At 43.5% G+C, this 17,672-nt stretch overlaps 2 protein-coding genes across 15 annotated transcripts in view; one reads left to right on the top strand and one right to left on the bottom strand.

The window, feature by feature from the left end:
- Positions 1-12,820, top strand: part of LOC106807023 (uncharacterized protein DDB_G0284459-like) — a 161,155-nt gene extending 148,335 nt beyond the window's left edge. For 9 of the 14 annotated variants that reach the window (XM_014809302.1, XM_014809292.1, XM_014809271.1 and 6 more), the window contains 2 exons: positions 9,380-9,528; positions 11,102-12,820. In XM_014809302.1, the coding sequence (XP_014664788.1) occupies positions 9,380-9,528; positions 11,102-11,222 (270 nt within the window). In that variant the 3' untranslated portion in view covers positions 11,223-12,820. Of the gene's footprint in view, positions 1-773; positions 950-1,462; positions 1,560-1,940; positions 2,121-2,906; positions 7,324-9,379; positions 9,529-11,101 lie in introns of those variants that run through there. The other 5 variants (XM_014809262.1, XM_014809254.1, XM_014809237.1 and 2 more) reach the window with 4 other exon arrangements.
- A 209-nt stretch (positions 12,821-13,029) lies between these two features.
- On the bottom strand, positions 13,030-14,620 carry LOC106807096 (gamma-glutamylcyclotransferase-like; the record flags this gene model as incomplete). The annotated part of the gene is given in 3 exon segments (XM_014809349.1): positions 13,030-13,777; positions 13,998-14,146; positions 14,484-14,620. Coding segments are annotated over 3 exon segments (420 nt in total), but the record flags the coding sequence as incomplete, so codon positions are not given.
- Between the last annotated feature and the right edge of the window lie 3,052 nt (positions 14,621-17,672).

Raw genomic sequence — 17,672 nt, 5'->3', positions numbered from 1 at the left:
ATATATATATATATATATATATATATATATATATGGAGAGATATATATATATATATATATAGATAGATAATCAGATACAATGATTCAACAATTGTATATAAATTAAGGTGAGATGCACATATTATGTATATTATACGACCCTTATCCATTATGTAAGTAGGTATGTGTATTGCCATATGCGTCCATGTAAACATGTTGGGTAGGAGTAATTCACGGGGCCTTGTCTGTAATATGAAGTCTCCTTCGTCCCACCCACATTACTCTAGGATAAGTGCTCCCAGCAATATCCAATCAACGTGTCAAAATATCAAAGTGTAGCAGAAATCCAGTGACCTGTCTCGGTAGCGCTTCCGTTGATCGAACTAACCGTCACTTGTTTTGCAGCGCTGCGTGAGACTGGCTAGCTTCAATGCATGATCGTTCTCATTAGCCTTCCTCTTCTGACTCTATAGCTACGAGCTCCGCCGATGCTATTCATGAATGGCCCCTTCTTCTAGCTGTGATTTACAGCTGCTATTAGTATAACATTCGCCTTGGTCTTCGCATGTGTCCAGGCTCAACTTTTTATTCAAGTCTGCAGACTTGGCTGGACTCATCTTCAACTATAATGCTTTTTCTGAAATCTATGATTCGCTACGCATGTGATTTGATCAACTATAGATCTTCCCAATTGTCATCAACGACACTATCAGCATTCGGGCTAATCTTTAGTTAACACTTACTACTAAAAACGTTCCCTATAGGCCCCTAACGATTTCGTGTGCTCTTCTTAGGAGCAGGAGGAAGGCGAGCGAAGACCCCCGCCTCCACGAGCTTTTACGCCACCGCCAGAGGGCTCTCAGCCCACGATGGTGCATGATGATGACGACGTCCACATACAGCACTTGGATACAGAGCGAGAGAAGGAATTGCAGAGCATCAGACAGTCGAAACAGGGCATGCTCGCCAGGTATGGTTCATCTGCGTCTGTCTACCTATATACGTGTTTTCATACGTATATTTACTTTTATCTGTTCTCGCAATTACTATCTGCTGCTCGTCCATCGTGACATGTCGAAAAAGTTTATTTTCAATAACAAAAATATGTCTCTATAACAGACATAATGTCTTCTATAGGCCGAAAGTATGGCTTTCTTGGCGCAACATATTATTAGCTGTTTACTGGATTTCGGGATTTACTGCGTGCCACGCGACTGACATAACCTATATGATATATCATCATGTCATGACCATCGTGCTATATTTAAAAAGAAATTTTGCAATAACTTTTTTTGCGCACAAATTTGATAGTATTTCATTACACCTTTCTTGGTGCAGCATAATAGCAGCAAATAGCTGTCTATTGATTAGTTTTGGGGATTGAATGCATGTGCAACGCGACTGACAGAACGTAGCTATAGATCTAAAGTTTGGTGATTATTATGAATATTACGTAACGCAATCCGGCTTTATTACCGCGTAGGTTCAAGAGCATGGAAGAGCAGAAAGAGGAAACGAGGGCTGGCCCTCCTCCTCCACGAGCTATCACACCTCCGCCCGAAGGATCTGAGGCCACCATGGTAAGAACCTTCTCAACACAGTAATCGCCCTGACTCGTGCAAATGATATACTGGCAACTCTAATATTTGTAAACCTTTTCTCGATTATCATAGTAGTTGTTGACAGCATTACAGATTTTTGGCATTGTGTTTGTGTCAGATTTACAGATTAAAATCTTGCACTCATTTGTGGACCACTATGACACTTAATGTCACATACCATGTCTTGGGCAAAGATAGATCATAGATGAATACAAGTTCATCACTAATATCAACTAATATCATCGATAACAATTTAATTCGTCGGGGTAGCATTTCATTCACGGGCATAAATTTCATTTAAATCGTGATGGATTTTAGTAGTGACATGTGAGTACAGGTGGCGCCACTCGTTCGCGACAGGTCTACGACGACGCGGAACCAGACAGAGACCCGAACGTCGTGCGCTCGGACGTCGCGACGGACTTTGACGACAACCTGCCCGACATGGATCACGCGCGCAAGCTGAAGAATATGTTCGAACAGAAGGGCAAGGAGCCTGCAAAGGTCGAGAAGCCCAAGGCGAGACCGAAGCGTTTCACAGTAAGTGCTGACATCTGCCTGTTGTTCAGTCTCGCCCGCATCTATGTGTCGTTAGCGGATTACAAGTGAACACGTCCGCAGATGTGATTTCCTCGTGTGATGGTCTTGGTAAAGATTATCTGGTCTCAATGAAATTTTCACCTGATTATGGATATCCGATTATTTTATCGCACTGAAGTGATTGGTTTGGATGCATCGAAAAATTTACTAAACAAGTGTAATGTAAAAAAGTCGTATAAAATGTTTTCAGCAAAAATTGGATCACCGGTATTTGTATTTTTAACGTGAAAACTTGGCAAATCGGACGTGTTTACTTGCAACCCTCTCATCGCCCCTACCCACGTTGCACCGTTTTTTTTGGTTGAAATTAGTAAGCAGAGATATCGGAATCGTTCTCGAAAATTCATCAATCGTTGTGCATGTGATAGCATCACTTCACTGAGACATGTGAGTGCTCTGGTAAATCTATATAGTAGCAAGTTACTCCGAGTGAGAAATGGTTCTCTGCACAGTTTATCCCGGGGTCTGCGTGTGTGCATGTACGCACACGTTGTTATGTATGTTTGACGGACCTTTATGCCTAGGACATCACAGAATCTTATCACAGACGCTCCTTTGTTAGTCTTTCGTCTCAATAGTTCAGCGAGGATTGTTTAGCAGACAAATGTTGATCAGTTGTTGAGAAGTGACAAATCGTTAGAGATAAATGTAGCCTGCCGTATCGCACCGTATAGCCCCGTAGGACCACCGCGACAGAGAGCTTCAGTGGTGCTTGTTATTTATCAGGACGAGCACGAGGCAGTTCTGTCATCGTCCGTCGACGACCTTAGCGACGCGCGCGCCATTAGCGACGTAAGCCTGCATGCGATCCAAGCGTCGCCAGGTGGCGCTAGTTTAGTTGGCGACGAGCCTTGTCGTTCTCCCGACCTCGTGACCGAGATGTGCCGAGCCGAGAGCCCGGAGAAACACGACGACGACGCCCCTTGTGATGTCCAGTACAGGACGGAGTATCGGCCGGACGCTGGTCAACCCGAGGCCAACGACAGACGCGAGACAAGAGCACCTACAGAACAGCAAATAGTACTCGAGTATCGCGAGGAGGTGCAGTCCGCGGTCAACGTCGATGACAGGTGCGAGGCAGAACGCATTGTGGAACAGCAAACGACGATCGAGTGTCCGGCGGTGGTGCAGGCCATCCACGAGGCAGAAGGATTTTCGGAACAGCAAACGACGATCAAGTGTCCGGCGGTGGTGCAGGCCATCCACGAGGCAGAAGGATTTTCGGAACAGCAAACGACGATCGAGTGTCCGGCGGTGGTGCAGGCCATCCACGAGGCAGAAGGATTTTCGGAACAGCAAACGACGATCGAGTGTACCACAGAGAGGCAGACCATCTACGAGGCAGACCAGCATGACGACAGCGGCGCAGGTTCACCCGTGGCGTCTACCCAGGATGACATAGTAGCAGCGCCGTGCGAGTCTCACACGAGGGAAGAGAGGGCATGCGACGAGTCGAGCGTCTACACTGTAACAGCTTCGTTAGGAAGAGACCATGATAAAGGCAAGGCTGAACATGATGAAGATCACAGCCTAGATGACACTGCAGTCGTGGTCACTAGCCAGTCGGCAGAGATGCAAGTGGAGTATGATGATGATGACGATGCATTGGCTGCCACGTCTGCGCCACCAGCCCAGGAGGATGAAGGCACCGATCAAAAAATATCCGTAGGAGAAATAATGCTGAAGAGTGAATCCATCATCACTGCCGTGATGAAAGAGAACTCTCGCGCGATTGCTGTAACAGGCGACAGTCAGTCAGCTGTCATGCAGATAGAGGCATGCGAGAGAGGCGGAATAACGGAGAGTAGAAGTTATATGAGTTTTATGTCAACTGGAGGAGGTGAGCAGGTGACAGAAACGTCCACAACCGTCGTACATGAGCATGTGTCATCATTTGACTCCCCAGTGTCTGTACCCGCAGCCGAGAGTAATATATGCAACGCACCAGATGATCAAACTTCGATGTCCCGGATGGAATCGGAAATATGTGCCAATGCTGAAAATTTAGTCGCGGCCGAGAAAGAAGACGAGAAAGTTTCAGGCAGCTCCAGTGATTCGTATATCAAAAAGAAGACAAAGAAGGTTTCAAAGAAAACTTCCAAATCTAGTAGTTCTAGCAGCAATAGCAGTAGCAGTAGCAGCAGCAGTAGTAGTAGTAGCAGCGACTCAGAGAAGGACGATACGGAGAGGATATCGACAAAGTTGAGGCAAAAGCATAAAAAGAGCAGAAGCAGTAGGACCAATGAGAAGAGGGTTAAAGATAACAAGAGGCGTCACGCACCAGATGGAACAAGAATCAGTAAGAAGAGTCGCTCTAGCAGTGGAGATTCTCGGAATGCAGCGAGGGAAGCAGGAATTGTCGATGGTGAAGAGCTGCTCATCCGCACTAACCAGGAAATAGCTGATGCTGTGAGAGACAATGGAGAAAACATGGACAGTGTAAGAGCAGAGAGCAATAATGTTGCTGATTCTACAGTTGTATATGAGAGGGAATCGCACATTGGCACACCAGAAGAGTCAATTTGTCATAGTCTCACTGTTGTAAGTCATGTAGATGCAAACCTTGTGACTGAGGTCACAGAACAGATAGAGATCAGTTCTGTGGATAAGGTCGCAGAACAGGAAGAGGTCAATACTATAGAAAATGTCACAGAACCGGAAATGGTCAGCCCTGTAGAGAAGGTCACAAAACAGGAAGAGGTTAATACTGTAGGTGAGGTCACAAAACAGGAACAGGTTAGTCCTGTAGAGAAGGAGAAGGAACAGGAAGAGGTCCGTATTAGAGAGAAGGTCATGGAACAGGAAGAGGTCTGTACTGTAGAGAAGGTCACAGAACAGGAAGAGATTAGTACTACAGAGAAGGTCATGGAACAGGAAGAGGTCTGTACTATAGAGAAGGGAAAGGAACAGGAAGAGGTCAGTACTATCGAGAAGCTTACAGAACAGGAAGATGTCTGTACTGCAGAGAATGAGAAGGAACAGGAAGAAGTCTATACTGTAGAGAAGGTCACAGAACAGGAAGAGGTCAGTACTATAGAGAAGGTAGCAGAACAGGAAGAGGCTAGTCCTGTAGAGAAGGTCACAGAACAGGAAGAGGTCAATACTGTAGAAAGCGTCGCAGAACAGGAAGAGTGTTGTACTGTAGAGAAGGTTGCAGAACAGGAAGACATAATTACTGTAGAGAAGGTTACAGAACAAGAAGCAGTTAGTACTGTAGAGAAAGTAACAGCACAGGAAGAGTGTTGTACTGTAGAGAAGGTCATAGAACAGAAAGATGTTAGTACTGTAGAGAAGGTCACAGAACAGGAAGTCGTAATAACCGTAGAAAAGGTTACAGAACAGGAAGTAGACAATACTGTAGAGGTCAATACTGTAGAGAAGGGGACAGAACAAGAAGAGGTTTGTCCTGTAGAGACGGTCACAGAACAAGAAGAGGTCAGTGCTGTAGAAAAGGTCACAAAACAGGAAGAGGTCTGTACTGTAGAGAAGGAGAAGGAACAGGAAGAGGTCAATACTGTAGAGAAGGTCATAGAACAGGACGATGATAGTACTGTAGAGAATGTAACAGAACAGGAAGAGGTCATTACTGTAGAGAAGGCTACAAAACAGGAAGAGGTTAATACTGTAGAGAAAGAGAACGAACAGGAAGAGGTCAGTTCTGTAGAGAAGCTCACAAAACAGGAAGAGGTAATTACTGTAGAGAAGGTCACAGAACAGAAAGAAGTCAATACTGTAGAAAAGGTCATGGAACAGGAAGATGACAGTACTGTAGAGAAGGTCACAAAACAGGAAGAGGTAATTACTGTAGAGAAGGTCACAGAACAGGAGGAGGTCAATACTGTAGAGGTCACAGAACAGGAAGTGGTCAATACTGTAGAAAAGGTCATAGAACAGGAGGAGGTCAATACTGTAGAGTTCACAGAACAGGAAGTGGTCAATACTGTAGAAAAGGTCATAGAACAGGAATATGTCAATACTGTAGAGAATGTCACAAAACAGGAAGAGGTAATTACTGTAGAGAAGGTAACAGACCAGGAAGATGACAGTACTGTAGAAAAGATCACAGAACAGGAACATGCCAGTACTGCAGATAAAGTCACAGAAGAGGAAGAGGTTAGTCCTGGAGAGAGGGTCACAGAACAGGAAGTCAGTCCTGTAGATAAGGAGAAGGTACCGGAAGAGGTCAGTACTGTAGAGAAAGATGTCAACAGTGTTGATCAAATTACAGAACCAGAAGTCACCAGACATGTGGATGACCTCAATGAACACGTAGAGTTGAATTCTTCGAATGAGGTTATCAAACAAGGTAGTGGTGACTTTGCAGTTGAGAGTACAGAACAAGGAGAAGCTAGCTCTTCAGAGGGAATCACGGAGCAGGGAGATGTTAACTCAACAGATAATTTCACAGAAAAGGTAAATGAGAGCTTTGTGGAAAATGTCACCAAACAGGTAGATGTCAGCGATGAAGAGAAGGTATCGGAGCAGGTAGAAATCCACTCCGTCGAAAAAGTCACAGAACAGGTTGCAGTTAACTCCGCTGATAAAGACATCGATGAGATAAATGCCAGCCTTGCAGAAAAATCCCCAGAACAGATAGCGATGGACTCTGTAGAGAAATTCGCAGAACCGACAGGCGTTGACTCTACAAATAAGGTCATAGAACGGGTAGAGGTCATCTCTGTAGAGAGGGTCACAGAACAGATAACTATTCGCTCTGTCTGTGAGGCATCAGTACAGCTAGATGTCAGCTCTATCGATGGAAAGCAGGAAGGATCCGAAGAAAATCTCCCCGAACAAATGGAGCGTTGCTTAATTGATGAAGTCACAAAGCGGATTAAGGACAGCTTGGAGATTGCAACAGAGCAAGCTTTCCACGACGATGTCTGTGAGGGAAATCAAGCAGGGGGAATCGTAAACAGAAGCTGTGCAAGCACTGAAGACAGAGGCGAGACAGGATGCGGCTCGCTAGAAGAGGATCCTGCAAAACTTGAACACACTCGCTCTATGGGAGAAGCTACGTCCGCCGAACAGGAAGCGATGCTCGCAGGTACCATCCAGGTCAACGAGGTCACGGACACGCAGGAGGAGAATCCGAGCACACAAGAGGAGAGGCCGATCGGAGAGGTCTATGTGTGAACGAGTGGTAAAGTTCGTTTCAGATACGATTGGGTGTAGTCGGGCCTTCTGTAGTACTTTCGGTGTGTCGGTTTGTGCTCGTGTCTATCGCTACGGTGGTGGTTTCTCTCTCGGCTTGCGCATTCCCGTACATTCTCAACTTTAGGTGTCGCGCAAGTGATCCGGCGGTCTCGCCGATCACCTCGCCACCTGGTGGTGGGTTTGTAGGTTACGGTAACGTCCGAAATGAAGCATCACCACAACACGGGTTCGCAGCATTGTCGCGACCCGTCGTCCCTGCGTTTGTTGTTTTGATGTTTTCATTTTCGCAGACATTATAACCCATGTGACATTTTGTGTACTTGCGATGACCTGCAGGTGAATGAAGGGCATTAACACGCACCTTGCCTGCAACCTATCTATCTGTATACGTTTGGTGACGGTGACGGAGGGTGTTATATATCGGCGATCCCTTCTCTCGTCCTTCCTATCCCTAATGTCACCGTGGCGCCCTCTAGCTGAACTGTATTGTGTTTTGTTTCTTCCCGCCTCTCCCGACAATCGTTTCTACCGAAGAGGAAGCACGCATGATGTAAGGGTTATGCATACACGTACTGCAGACACGGTGTAGGTTATAGTAGGCCGTGTGCTGCTGCTGCGTGCTGGTGTGGGCTTTGGAGTGCCGTGATGCTACTTAACACGACCAGAATTATACCCGTGACTAACATGTGCCATCCACATAACTACTAGTGTGCTACCGGCCACGAATTCCTGCACACGCAGTTACCATGCTTCCGGAGAGATGTGGAGAGAAATTTAGACAGTAAGACAGTAAGAGAGAAAGAGAGAAAGAGAGAAAGAGAGAAAAAGAGAGAGAGAGAGAAAGAGAGAAAAAGAGAGAGAGAGAGAGAGAGAGATAGAGGAAGAGAGAGGAAGAGAAAGAGAGGAGAGAGTGAATGAGAAAGAAAGAGTTTGATAGAGAGCGCACGCGTATGTATGGGGGTGGATGTAAGCAAAATGAGACGGAGAGAAAGAAGTGAATAAAGGGGGAAGATAGAGGAGGAAGGAAGAATGAGAAGGAGCGAGTGAAAGGTAGAGAAAAAGCCAAGTCGGTGTCGATAGGAGAAGTGGATGATGATGCTGACGCTCTCTGGGTTGCATGGCCGCATGGTGCTGCGTGCTAAGGAAGCTGGTAGCACACTGGCCGCTGCTGCATGGCATATGATTCTCTCCTGTCCTCGCGCTGGTTCCGTGTGGCTCACGTTTGCACGTACCGTACATTTAGGACCTCAATAGTCGCGAGTACTCATGCCTGGTAAAACGACCGGGAAAAAATTATAGGACACGACCCTTACACTAACTAGTTAGAAACTAGTTTAGCATTTGAAAATACCTAACGCGTGTTACCCTAAGTGGAATGGCTGGATCGTCTGTAGACATTAGCACACCCGGTCGTCTACGCATATATGGCTGAAGCATGTGTCACATGTCAGTACTGAGACACTAGATGTACGATGTACAAAATAAAATCCGGATGTACAGAAATATAAGGCCGGTATTTTTGCGTAATCGGGAATCGGTTTTCGCAGGATGTTTTTTACTCGAACATATATTATGTGTAATTATATGGGCACGGGTAAAGGTATAAAGAATCAGTGGTTTATTATTGATTATTGGATTAGGTGTGACAGGGTGTGTGGAAAGTTCTTACTAAGATGTGCTTTGATTTTTAAATTTACCATGTATTTTTACTTTAGCTGAATAGTTAATTGTCGGTATGTGCTAGTTGGCTATATTGAGAGGTGCGGAGAAGCTATGAGCAAGCGAGTTATAGCTATATAGTCGAAAACGATATAATGCCAATCTATAGTTCCTTGATGAATGTAACTAAATGATAATCACATAACCTTTTAGTTTTATTTTATTCCCTTCGGTTTTGTGGTAGGGGTTCCTTATTATTAGTTTAGTTGTAGCCCATGCTGCTTTAGTTAGGTGCTAGCAGCTAGGAGAATAAATAAACATAATTCAGTATGTATTTTTCGAGTACGCGCTTCTCGTAACGGTTGCGATGGGTTCTCGTGCAGGACTACACAGGCGGGCCAGCGGCTAAGGCGGAGATAGAGAAGTGCTGGGAGTGTGAAAACCGCGTTTATCCGATGGAGAGGATGGAGGTCGATCGCAAAGTATTCCACAAAATGTGCTTTAAGTGCGCGCACTGTCACTGCCAGTTGAGGTACGGGCAGGTTCACTCGCATGCCGCAGTGTCTCGCGCATGCACCCACGCTTATGCATGCAGTCGAGTTTGAGCACGGAACCGGGTTGGTTTATGCATGATACTTGACATACCGTGCCAGCCATGGGGGTTGATTGCAGTGGTTAGAGTAGGTACCCTGGTTGAAGCATCAACTCTTGGTTGAGCATGTTGTTGCAACAGGGATCGAATAATCCGAAATGTTAGCATCGTTAAACGCGAATGTTAACATGGGATACGGTTAGAGAATACACCTGTTATGTAAACGTTTGTAACATAATTGTTGGTTGTTGTGCACGTTTTCAGGCACGTGTGGAGTTATGTCATGATCTCGTGGTAGCTCACATTTAAAAACGGTACTATGCTGTCATTACTGATAGATTTACATCGGTTTTCTCAATGATGAAGGGTATAATATAGTATTCGCAAACAAACAATTCTAGTTGCGAAGAGCTATTTATTGCATAGTATTATTAGGAGCCCATTCCCAGTTTCCAAGAAGAAAAATTTGCAAGTTCTTCCTCGTATATTATATGTGGTAGCAGAGGCGTAGTCGGTGGCGCCACCTTGCGAATTCTGCCCGTAGCTGTTTGGATCCTATAACCAAATATATGTAATACCATGGTAATACAGTCGCGAACGCTACCAAGAGCTAATAATAGATATTATGTAGTATTAGCTCTTGATACCTCAAGTATTAGCCCTTGATACCTCAAGTATTAGCCCTTGATACCTCAAGTGTTAGCCCTTGACCCTTGATATTAGATCTCCTATTACGATGAACGTAACCAAATAGCAAACCGGTTGTCGCCATATCAGTACTGAGTTCCCATGCATGGTTTCTCTGTCCTAAGTTGGCCGTTTTACACGCTCTACACGATCAGATGGGCACGCAAAAACACTAAAACTGCCACGCATGCTTCATGTGGTCTACGCTGTTTCTCCTCTTCTAGCGTCTTTTTAGTACTGCCAAATTTGTTTCTGACTCATCTGGTCTGACTTCTTTTCTCCTTTCTTCTACTTGGTGTCATAATTCCTTCCAGATTATTTGCTCTCGTATGTGTTTTATGTTTGCCAGTGTAGTTTTTCTTGTTTGTTTGTGTTGTTTGTGTAGTTTGTCATGTTAGTGTCACTAGCCGCACTCCTTGTGCGTGTTGATAAGCCAGTCTGTCTAAATAATCGTTATTACTGTGTAGAATATTTTTCATGGCATATATTTGTTTTGTTCTGTATTTTCTTATTCTTAAACTGTTTTCAAATTTGAATTTAACTCTCAATATCAATAATAACTTGTAATGATGACCATCACTTTGCGGCATTGTTCTAGTATCTGTCCGGCGTTGAAGGAAGAATAAGTAAAACATAACGTTCACGAAATTCGCGTTGTAATCTACCATCGAGACTTGAATCCGTGTGAAGACATCTATTCTCAATTATCGTCCGGAGACAATGTGCAGTTATTTACTCAGTAACGTAGTTTGTGTGGATGCTCCTAAATGCTATGATAAATTGCTTCAACTGTGATCCCTAATATGATGTTGAATTGCTGTGGCAGGCTAGAGAGGTATGCAAATCATGAGGGCGTTCCCTTCTGCGTGACGCACTTCAAGGAGCTGTTTGGAAACAAGGCAAGCATCGTAGAGACGGGAGCGCAGCCTGCAGTACTGTCGCAGTAGTCGCGCCTACACTATATATACATTGCCGCACATAGCGTTTACACATCATGTAGATATATTTGATACGCATAGCAACGTCCCGTGCCCACTGGCAAACCGAACTAGTCCGTTTTCTTTTAGTGGCCAGCCACGGCTGCTATAGTTTTGTTGCGGCAATGATATCTACAACCCCTGTCGAGCTGGTTAATGCTTACCTTAGGTTTTATTTGCAATATTTAAGACAGTCAGGAGTACTGTCATCGACCGAAGCAAGAGATTTAAACGCTAATGATCAATCGTTTCGATTTAAAGTCCATAGTGATTAAAACGTTCCAGCTTCACATTACTATTACTATTTTCGTATATGTATTATATATTTCTAACAAAATAGGAGAATAAATTAATTTGTAGATGACATGGGAACTGCTTCTATGAATCTACTAACAGCCAGCGTGTGAATTTCTCAGTATCTTCCAGATTTATTCCAGCTGTGCAGATGAAATGTGTAACGCAATATATCGGTGCGGTTTGTAGCTGGGCGCTTCATCAGCAATGTGTAGAAAATAATCCTTTAGAAATATATACCACCTGCGAGACTTTAAACGTAGTTAAATACTAACGCGAAATTTGTAAATTTTATTTTAATTAGTAAATGCACAGAGCAAATGCGAAATTACGACTCGTCTGTAAAAACTGTCGTTATCGAGTAATAGCGGTGCTCGGGCAATACAAGCTGTTATATGCGAGTTAACATTAGCAAAGGCGAGAGCATCTTTGGGAGCAAATTCTGCCTTGAAACAGTGAAAATATTATTTATACTGTGCTATTATAGAATTGACGTTGTGACATGCAGTTTGTTTACAATACCGACACGAAGGATACGAAACGTTTTCATTCACAATTTCGCCGTGAAAGTAAATTACGTGTCGGCAATATCAATAAAGAAGGTAAATATTACAGTCGCATAATTTGCTATTATTTAATCGTGTACAGCATATGAAACACTATGCGTTTTAATGAGAGCAATGTTGGAACGATCGCGATATATATAGGAGCCATTGACGTGATGCTCACACAAGCAGGTTTTGCTATAAAATGCGGGTCTGCGTTACACAGCAGAATGTATGCAACTTTAACCAGCTGCCCTTACGCTACCAGCGCCAAATCTATAAAGCGCGGTTAGGCGTTCTATGTTACGTAAGCATTGGTTGTATAGACATGTTCAGAACGAGTGTCAGGTGGGTGTGGTGTTCAGGAAGGCGAGTCCAATTTCTCAGCAGATCAACGAAGGTGATTTATCACCTGCCGTTTGTGCTTTGCATCTACATCCACGCAGACTCACTGGTACGCGATAAGGGTATGAAATCCAGCAACCTATTGTAATCTATTTATTTAATAATATATCTACGCGTAGTGAAGGAAGTGTTTACTTGATTTTCGGTTTGAATTAATAAAATAAAGACGAGTAAATGATTGGCTTACAGCCGTAGCCAGAACGTGAATGGAAATTACCATGTACAGGGGGAAAAATCGTTTAGCGTCTTGTTGATCGTTTGGTTACTGGCACCTTCGATGTAGCCTTCATTAAATTTGTATCAAAAAATGCTTTTTGAAAAACATGTTAGTGTTTGAAACTTGCTGACGACACACGGTTTGCCGAGAAACGGTTATTGCCAAGAACCCCTACAGCCCATATATATGACATAGGCAGGAAGATATTATGTCACTATTCACTAATACAACAAAATACATCCCTAGTACGTTTAAATAAACTCCAAAACATGGCATAAGCTAAATAACAATATCAACAAGAGCACAAAAATGAATATATACATTGCCTTCTATAAATGCAGCACATTGTTCACCATTGTTATACCATACATATACAGAATATACTATATTACATAGCAATCAAATACACGCTCTTCATCAGAAATAATTTAACTTCGGGCTTTCATTAAATTTGTGCATATCAACGCATTACATGGCATAAAAAAAACATTACAGTGGTTGCTACAGAGACCAGATTTCATAGAAAGATCACAAATTTCCTAACTTTTCATTGATTTTTTTATGCAGGTACACAAGCAAATTGTATAGGGTTACTGCCCCTACCTACCCATATTGCATTCCTTCCCACCCATGTACTATTACCATTCATGTATAAAAAACCAACTTTACAAATCACACGATAGCTACAATTTTACCAATCCAATTTGAAGCTGTGATTTTACCAATCACATGCAAATTGTTATTTGCTAATGACATAACAGCTGTAACTTTACAGACCACATAACAGCTATAGTAATAACAACCACATAAAAACAGTAACACAGTGTGTGTGTGCGTGCGTGCGTGCGTGCGTGCATGCTTGCTTGCATGCGTGCATGCACGCGCATCTGGGTGTTTGTCTGTTTGGGGTACAATCCTGAGATTCCTGAACTATTGGTGGTTAATTTGTATGTTATGTAACTGGTTTAGTTTAGCCACAACGTCTACATCGCCATTGAAACCATTATCATCTAACTTTGTGAGTTGCTCTATGTATTCCTGGGGTAGTTCACTCTGAATCGCACCTGTGAAGTTGGAATGAAACAGCCTTCAAAAATATGAAATGCACATTTCCAAGACAGTGAGATGAGAAAACAAATGATTCCTTTAGCCTAATTCTATAATCCAAGCTTTCCTCATTACACCCTTTTAAGAAGTTATTATCATTGTTTAGTTGAACCACGAAATTTTGCACCGCTTCGCAGAAATGTACTGAGTTACAATCATTCACACTGACCAACTCACCTTTTATTATCACATTCTTGTACACTGTAGATGGAAGTTGGCCCTCCTTCCACGGCAATGTTAACTGATAACTTCTGCAGGTTAGTATCTCATCTTTCACTTCCACATGAACGGTGATAGGCCTATACATTTTAGGGACACTTTCCTGTCTGGAGAAAAATTGGGTGAGATCAGATGTGTACACATGGCAAGTTATCATATAAGGTACTTATAAAATGACCAGCTATATACAAAAAACGTGCATAGCAAAGTGTTGGGCACTGGCAGCTCAATCAGCAAATAAGTGAATATTCTTTTTAACAGCCCTTAGCGTATTACACTTATGATTATTATTATAACTAGTTTTTTATTATTATTCTATAGAGTGCAGTATGCAAATCCATAAAAACTGTTAATCGCAACACATCTTATTTTGCAACAAATTTGTTACCCCACCCCCAATATAAGCTGCCTCCTCTAATGAACATAAAGCACCACTGAATGTACCTATCAAGTGACTCTTTGTCTTTTTCATCCATCTGCCATACAACGCCATAAACGTGACTGCCTGGATTTTCACAAATAGTAGCAGTTGCTCCCTTCCATTTTTTATTATCAGAACCGTTGAAACCAAGCTTGTAATCCTATGTTATCAGAAAAAAGCGAAAAATAACTGTATGTACCACTTGTCCACTGCCTGCTCCAAGAAATCATTCAGTAAAATATGCTACAAGTAGATTTTGGTTTAGTGTGACAAAATAAAATTTGTTCTCTGGTTAACCACATCAGAGCCTGCACTTGGGTCGTTTCAATAATAAAAAGATAGCTCAAATAAACATAAATTGCATTTACTACCTGAGTCTTAATGTTTATTTACTCTCTATCACCTAATAATCCCATGTAAATGTTGTTCAAATGCGCCCCTGCAACACACAATCTCAACTCACACACTCTACTGTGCACAAACTCACAGAAAGAGGAGATCTATCCATAGAGCTGCTATCTTTGATCTGAAATTTGATACATATCTGCAGTCTACATAGGAATATAGAGTTTAGACTTTTAGAGTCTAGATCCCTATCTGTCTACATGTGAGTTTTTGCACAGTGGCATGAGTGCAGAGATCGTGTCGCAGAAGAGCATTTGGACAACGTTTACGTGGATTTATATATGATAGAGATTAGAGTCTAGATGAGACAGCCCAATCGGGGCAATCCTAGTTTAGCCGCGACTCCAAGATGGTTGGCAAAAATGAAGGCCGGAGTACGAAACTAGGATTGTGCAGCCTAGGTCATTTGGGCCCAAGCCTAGCTTAGTAACCCGGATTAGTTTAGCACATATGCGAAAACGTATTTGTGGGGTCCGAAACTATCACTGAGAGGGTCTATGTCCCCCAGGGTACTGCCGGAACGTACCCTGGGTACGGTCCGGTATACCGGAACGTACCCTGGTACTAACTAATATGCCAGACCGTACCTCGCCTACTCCCTAACCCTAACCCTGCCCTAACACTAACCCTAACCATATCAAATAGTTACCAGGCAGGGTTCTCCCTACGTTGCGCAAACGGGGCGCGCGCGCCCCGTTTGGGAAAACTGAGAAGAGAGAACGACTGAGAGATAAAGGGCGCGGATGACGAGAGACAGAAGAGAAGAGGAGACGAGAGAACGATTGAGAGACGAGGGAGAGATAGAGAGAGATGAGGAGAAGAGAGAGAGAGAGAGAGAGGGAGAAAGAGATCGAGAGAGGAGATGAGAGGCTTTGAGAGGGATGAAGGAGAGAGAGAGAGGTGTCGTGTGCGCGCGTGCGTGCTGTGAGCCCTTCAATTGTCGTGCACAACGTTTCCGTTTCCGGTTTTCCCTTCTTTGATTATCAATTTTCCATGTTGCGTCGCTATTAAAAAAATAGTCAGCAATGCAACCGGCGCGACGTGGTCGCTCAAGCTATGCCTTACTATATATATATATATTGCGACATAAATACGTACGTGCTCCTACGTACGTCTCTCTACGTATCTATGATATATAATTCTGCATATTTAAATATATTTTTCTTTATTTTGAGAGTTTACGTAGGTACATTTAGAAAACATTTTGATGGATCGTTTGTAAATCATAGTAAATTCTTGATGAAATAAAATAAGTAAATTGATTAAAGAGAGATAAAGCGATGCGGGAGAGAATTACGAGGCACGGCATGGTAAACGGAGAGAGCGCTACATGAGTCATTTCGGTATTTAGGAGCTCCGACACCCATTCGAGCGTTTCCGTGCCTTGAGTTCGTGCCAAACAAATGAAACATGTCAGCGCCCACGCACGGCTAACCAACTATACAAACGATAACGCGTAAATAATGTGCTTAGTCATTGTACATTCTGTGAATTGTCCTGTGTAAGATAAGTTGAGTACCTTAGGTTGAGAAAAGAATGTCTTCGCCGTCATACGGTCCCACTTTCCTGTACTTTGGGTTATGGAAGTAACCCTTTTGAAAGGAACGACTGTGTCTGGCGAACCAAGTGCAGTTATGAAAAGGAGTGGGAAAGTTGAAGGTATACTATTACTATTAGTAGTATTGGGCTGGGTTGGTAATAGGTGATGTCGCTATGACTCCCAAGTCATAGTGCATAAACTAAACTATGTGGTACACCTGCGCTTGGACCATTTCAGTAATTAAAATGCGGCAGTGGCTACGAGCGTTGTTACGGTACCGTGTATCTTAATGCTCTTAGGCTAACGGTTACGGTGAGCTCCATTCGCTTTCATACTTAACAGAGACATAAGATGGCCGGCGTGGCGCAAGGATATTTTCGAACCAATAGCGCCTTGGGGAAAATAAGATTCACGATTGAGGTTTTAGATGAGATACGCAACCGCTTAACGCCGTAAACGCCTAAACCTAAACCCTAACTTATAACCGTCTAAACCCAACACCTAACCCTAATCGTAACCCTAATCCTACACCCTAACGCCAAAAAGGGGCTTCAACGACCGACGGCTACGTACCCGTACGCACTGCGAGTCAACAATGTATAAATATTATGGATGATTATTTAGTTAATTTACAGCCATAAGACTGTATACTGGGCACGATGCCACTGCACTTGCGATGCGCTACAACTACAAGTGAAAGTACATATGGTCGTATCAAGGATCGGGTCGTTATAGGGTCTATGTCCCAAGGTACTGCCGGAACGTAATCACCCTGCCCTGGGTGACGGTTCGTCTTTACCGGCAACAGATACCCTGGCAGGGTTCTCCCCAGGATGAAATTGAAACATGGCGGGAGGGGATGAGGGGGAAACTAGGGGGGTCCGGGCTGGCGCTGTGTTTTTTTTTACCGTAACCACTAATTAATGACCTGTAAGAATCGCCGACACACCCATAGGGGACGGTATTATGGGGTTTTGTATAATATAAGATAGCCGAGGCGGATGTACAGTTCAGTTTGTGTTCGGCGACAGGTTTAGCTGTGTTGTACTGTGGTGTTATTGTCTTGCCAGGTGCATTGCGGTTACGGTAAAATAGCATGAGCTGGATCCCGTGTCCTGGTTCGAATGGAATCTTGACGTATCCGATTCTCGCGCCTCGGCAACAGCTTTTATTCGTGGTGGAGATTCTAAATCGGGCTGGAGGTATATTTAAACGGGGCGGCAACTTACAAACGGGTGCGCAGCACGACGATGAAACAGGTGGGGTG

Source organism: Priapulus caudatus, unplaced genomic scaffold, assembly GCF_000485595.1.
Source record: "Priapulus caudatus unplaced genomic scaffold, Priapulus_caudatus-5.0.1 Scaffold10, whole genome shotgun sequence".
Classification (NCBI taxonomy): Eukaryota; Metazoa; Priapulida; class Priapulimorpha; order Priapulimorphida; family Priapulidae; genus Priapulus; species Priapulus caudatus.
This window is presented reverse-complemented; position numbering and strand designations above follow the sequence as displayed.